Source organism: Sorex fumeus, unplaced genomic scaffold (genome assembly GCF_029834395.1).
Source record: "Sorex fumeus unplaced genomic scaffold, SorFum_2.1 ptg000252l, whole genome shotgun sequence".
Taxonomy (NCBI): domain Eukaryota; kingdom Metazoa; phylum Chordata; class Mammalia; order Eulipotyphla; family Soricidae; genus Sorex; species Sorex fumeus.
Genome location: NW_026606309.1, coordinates 371,295 through 376,056, shown reverse-complemented (window position 1 = coordinate 376,056; position 4,762 = coordinate 371,295). Strand labels below are relative to the sequence as shown.

The 4,762-nt window shown below is 45.7% G+C and overlaps 1 protein-coding gene across 1 annotated transcript; it reads left to right on the top strand.

Moving 5' to 3' along the window:
* Positions 1-1,631: 1,631 nt before the first annotated feature.
* On the top strand, positions 1,632-2,414 carry LOC130018295 (chromodomain Y-like protein). Its single transcript, XM_056109015.1, has one exon. The coding sequence runs from the start codon at positions 1,668-1,670 to the stop codon at positions 2,412-2,414; it is 747 nt and encodes a 248-aa protein (XP_055964990.1). The 5' UTR covers positions 1,632-1,667.
* Positions 2,415-4,762: the final 2,348 nt, after the last annotated feature.

The window sequence follows — 4,762 nt, the reverse complement described above, 5'->3', positions numbered from 1 at the left end:
CTTAATCACTTAAGTGATTAAGTGATATGGTAAGCAGAGAGAAACTAGAGGGAGCCTAGTTCATTGGAGACAATATCTGTCTATTTTGCTACACGAGTAGACCTGACCTGTTGTGCTACAAACATCTCCAAATCACGAAGGCAGCCATGAAATGCAATTTTCATCCAAGTAAACATTCTTTGATCCACTGCAGAAATGAAGATAGGGCCAAAATGAGAGAAATGCCGGTCAACACAGGGAGTGTCCAGTATAAAATTCGAAGATAAGGAATAGGCAAAAGAGTCGTGCAGAGGAAGTGTAAAAGGAAAACGTGATGGATTTTCTGAGCAATTCGTATTACTTGGTTGGAACGGAATCTTGGAAGGATGCATGTCTGTACAGTCCATTGTCGTGCTTCACTCAACATTGGCCAAGCCGAGAATCTTGACTTCAAAGAGATTGACTTGCAGTTTGAGTCTCAACTGCTAGGGCTTTGATGCCCGGCAATGCTCTGTTGGGAAGTCTTCGAGGTGCCGAGGCACAAAAGAGTGCGGCAAGTCGAGCAAGACCAACGAAGAGTGACTGGACTCAATAGCTAATCCTGAGAAAGGTACCTAGCTAGCCGGTGCTAACCAGGGAATTCTTCTGGAATTCTAAACTGATGGAAGCTCTCCCGCACATACGCAGCCACATTCTCTCAGGGAGCCCCCCTCCCCCGCCCCCCGCTTCCTGTGCATCAGGGTTCTGAGAGCTGCCCTGGCAAAGACAGGAAGCGGAAGTGTTGTCATAGAAGGAGAGGCTGTGGCTGCCTCGCACCAAAAGCTTCTCAATGTGATCAGCGGCATGGAGAGCGATCAACTGTTTGAGGTGGAGAGGATCGTGGGTGAGAGGCAAGGGCTAAATGGAAAGCGAGAATACCTGGTGCAGTGGAAAGGCTATGACTGGTATTCAGACACGTGGGAGCAGAAGAGAATCTGGTGGACTGTGCTGAAGCACTTCAAGACTTCAGACTGTGGCAGGCGGAAGGACTCCACCAACGTGCCGCATGTGGCCCGAGTTGGCCTCAGAGTGGGCCTGAAACACAACTCGTCGACTCCCTGCACACAGACACTCCTCAAGTGGGGTTGAATGGCCCCAGCCAGGACACTGCGACCACCGGACTGTTGGCGAGCAGTCAGATATTGAGGGACATCAGCGTCAGAGCAGCTTCGAAGACCCCTGTGACCCGGAGCATCAGGACCAAGAATCAGCTCTGGGAACAACAGGGCCATGGCTGCTCCATGATCCAGGTGGGTCTGCTGGCTCAGGACCAGGATGCCACGGTGGCCGCAGCAGAGAAGGTAGCCATGCCTACTCGACTTGTCCATAACACTGAGCTGTCAGAAAGGGAAAGTAGGCCTTGTCTTTCCATGCAGGGGCCACATATCTGTAGCCTGGATATTGAGTCGAAGCCCCTAAGGCCCACACTCGGTGAAGGAAGAGATTCCCCAAGGAAGTCCACATCATCAGCCCCTGGGAAAAGCATGAGACGGGCATGGCTAACGAAGGAGTGCTCGAGGCACAAGAGACCTGCGTTTGACAGCCGGAAGCAGGCTTTTGAAACTCTGTCTCGCTTCCGCTGGAGACAGGAGGAAGGTCGCCACACATACCAAGATATAGTAGTCAGGAAGCAAGAGGATTTCACCCATATGATCTTGTTCAGCAGGTCTTCAGAGAACAACTGCCTCAACCCAGGAATCATGGCACAAATGCAGCATGCCCTGAGAGGTGCGGCTAAGGATGGCAGCCGCTTTGTACTGCTAGGCGCAGTAGGCAATACTTTCTGCGCGGGACTGGATTTGGTCTATTTGAGCAAGAGCCTAGGAGTAGACCCAGACGGGAATAGTGATAAGATTGCAGAAGTCCTGAAAAACTTTGTGAATCATTTCATTCACTTTCAGAAACCCATCGTGGCTGCAGTTCATGGGCCTGCCTTGGGCTTAGGAGCGTCCATTCTGGCCCTTTGTGATATAGTGTGGTCCAGTGACAAGGCTTGGTTCCAGACTCCTTATGCCACCCAAGGCCAGACCCCAGATGGCTGCTGCAGCCTGACCTTTCCCATGATCATGGGAGGAACGGCTGCCTCTGAAATGCTCCTCAGTGGCCGTAAGCTGACTGCCAAGGAGGCATGCGATAAAGGTTTGGTCTCCCAGGTGTTCAATTCAGACACCTTCACGAGGGAGGTCATGGCACGAGTCAAAAAACTGGCCTCGTACCACCCGCTAGTTCTGCAAGAATGCAAGAGCCTGACCTGCTGCAGTGTTAAGGCCGACCTGGAGCAGGCTAATATCAGGGAGTGTGAAACGTTGAAGAACATCTGGGTTTCTTCCCATGCTTCTCAGTTCATGCTCCAGGTCTTGGACAGAAAGCTGGATCTCTCAGACTTGCGAAGGTAGACACCAAAACCAATGACTTATGCGCAAGCCAACTCTATGGACTTACATAATACAACATCAACCGAGTACTCCAGTGTCATTCCAGAGAACACACTACAGTTGCCTACACTTCAAAATACGTGCATCACCCGCATCGTTCTTTGAAACCCAGAATACACCATAACTAAGAACTAGGAAAACTGCTTCGCCCAAAGCACACAATAAATAAATAATTGACACTGTATTGTAGCCTGATTTCCGTGTCATCCTTTTATTTGGTAAGTCGCAAACTGGAACGCAGATTATTTGGAAGCAACGAAAATATAGGTGAGAGCGCATTTTTTCTTAATTTTTATTATGAAACACACTAGAGGGGAAAATTTAATTAATGAATCAGCAAAAGTAGTAGACACTAGAGGAAAAGGGGAACACGTTGAGGCGTAAAATCAGTATGATGATGAAAGAAAAAAAAGTTCAGGGTGGAGTCGTAGATGAAGAAAGGAGAGCATGAAGAGGAAAAAGAGGAAGAAAAAGAAGATTAAGAAGTCGAAGTATAACGAGAAGAAGATCAAGAGAAATAAGAAGAGGAAGAAGAAGAAAAGGAAGAAGAAGATGAAGGAGAAGAAGAGGAAGAAGATGAAGAGTAAGAAGAAGAAGAAGAGGAAGAAGAACTAGAAGAGAAAATGATGAACGGAAGGAAGAAGAGTAGTGGAGGATAATAGGAAATGTAAGGGGAAGGATAAATGGAAGGGAAAAATATAAACGGAAGGGAAAACGGAATAGAAGGGAGGAGGGAGAAGGAAAAGGAGGAGAATAAGAAGCTGAAGGATGGGAAGGAAGAGGAGAACCAGGGGAAGGAGAAGCAAAGCGAAGAAGGAGAGAAGGAGAAAAAAAGGAGAAATGGAACAAGAATTAGAACAATTAGCAGTAGAAGAAGAAAATTAAGAATAAGATCAGTAGATAAAGAAAAAAAAACAAAAAGAACGAGATGGAGAAGAATAGGAAGAAGAAAAAAGAGGAAAGAAGAAGAAGAAGAAGAAGAAGAAGAAGAAGAAGAAGAAGAAGAGAAGGAGGAGGAGGAGCAGGAGGAGGAAAAATAGAAGCTGATGATAATGGCTATTATTAGGGGGACTCATAGAAGAATAAATGTTTCAATAGGTGAAGTCGATGCAGTGAGTTCCAGATTAGGACATCTAGAATTTATATAATTAAAATGTGACATTCATATGCCTATTTTCATCAAGGCACGTTCTTTAACTTTTTTTCAAGATAATAATTAAGTTTATTTGATTTTTTATATTTCTTTATTTAATCAGTGTGGGAAAAGGAACACAATTTTCTGGTTTTATTCTCAGTCATAGAGTGATCAAACACCCTTCCATTGACCAGTACTTATTTTTCACCACCAAGAACCCCAAAGAACCCTCCTCCCACCCCTCCCGATGCCTGTGATGTAGATGATTTCTAGTTAACTCTCTGTCTCCTTTGATTACCTTCATTATTCCGACAAAGATGAATTAGAACTTCTGCAACAATCAGAACTGATGAAAAGCACTGTGAAATAATGTGTTTTCTATAGCTGGTTATGAGAACTCTAGGATTTTAGATTTCTTATGTTTTACTAATTAAGTCTGGAGGGATTTCTGCAAGAGTCAGATAGTAATGAGATTAGTTTCTGTGGGTCTGGTGCCATAGTGGTTCGGGAGAGCTGCTCTTTAGGGCATGAAGGAGGGTTTTTTGCAAGAGCCAGATAGTTATGAGATTGGTTTCTGTGCGGATGGTGTAAGGCTGCGCCTGAGTGCCGCTGGTAGGGCTCTTTTGAGCTCGGTAGAGAGTGAAGGACCAGCTGGTACCATCCACATCCCATGAGGCTGCAGTTTCCCAATCAATGCTGGCTCATACCTAGCTTTCCAAAAAGCTCTGAGGCGAAGACCACCTTAGTGCCCAGGAGGAGGGGCGGGAAAGTCGGTAGGGGGAGACAACCTTTACTTCTCCAGGAAGCAAGGAGCAGTTGTTTCAGGCATAGTCCATTCACTTCTCAGCCACAAGCTGCAAGACTCTGGATTAGGTCATGGTGCCTCTGGTGCCGTGGTCGTACCAGAGAACCTCTCATGGAGGTAACTCTGAACTCGGTAGGCCATCAAGTCAGACTCTTTAACTTAAATAAGAGGTAGGTATGTTTCTTAGCATACTACATTGTTGCTACTGAACACAGAGCTTTTATGTCCTGAGAGAAAAAAAAAATAGACACTTTAAACCGATTTAGCCTTCTCTTTGAACCATATGCAAATCTGATCTATGAAGTAGCATAAAGAATGTTTGAACACAGCTGGGTTTAAAATGTTTGTAAAGTATACTATAGAGCAAAG

What these genes read in the sequence shown, in the direction of transcription:
- LOC130018295 (XM_056109015.1), top strand. Translation starts at nt 1,668, where the DNA reads ATGATCTTGTTCAGCAGGTCTTCAGAGAACAACTGCCTCAACCCAGGA.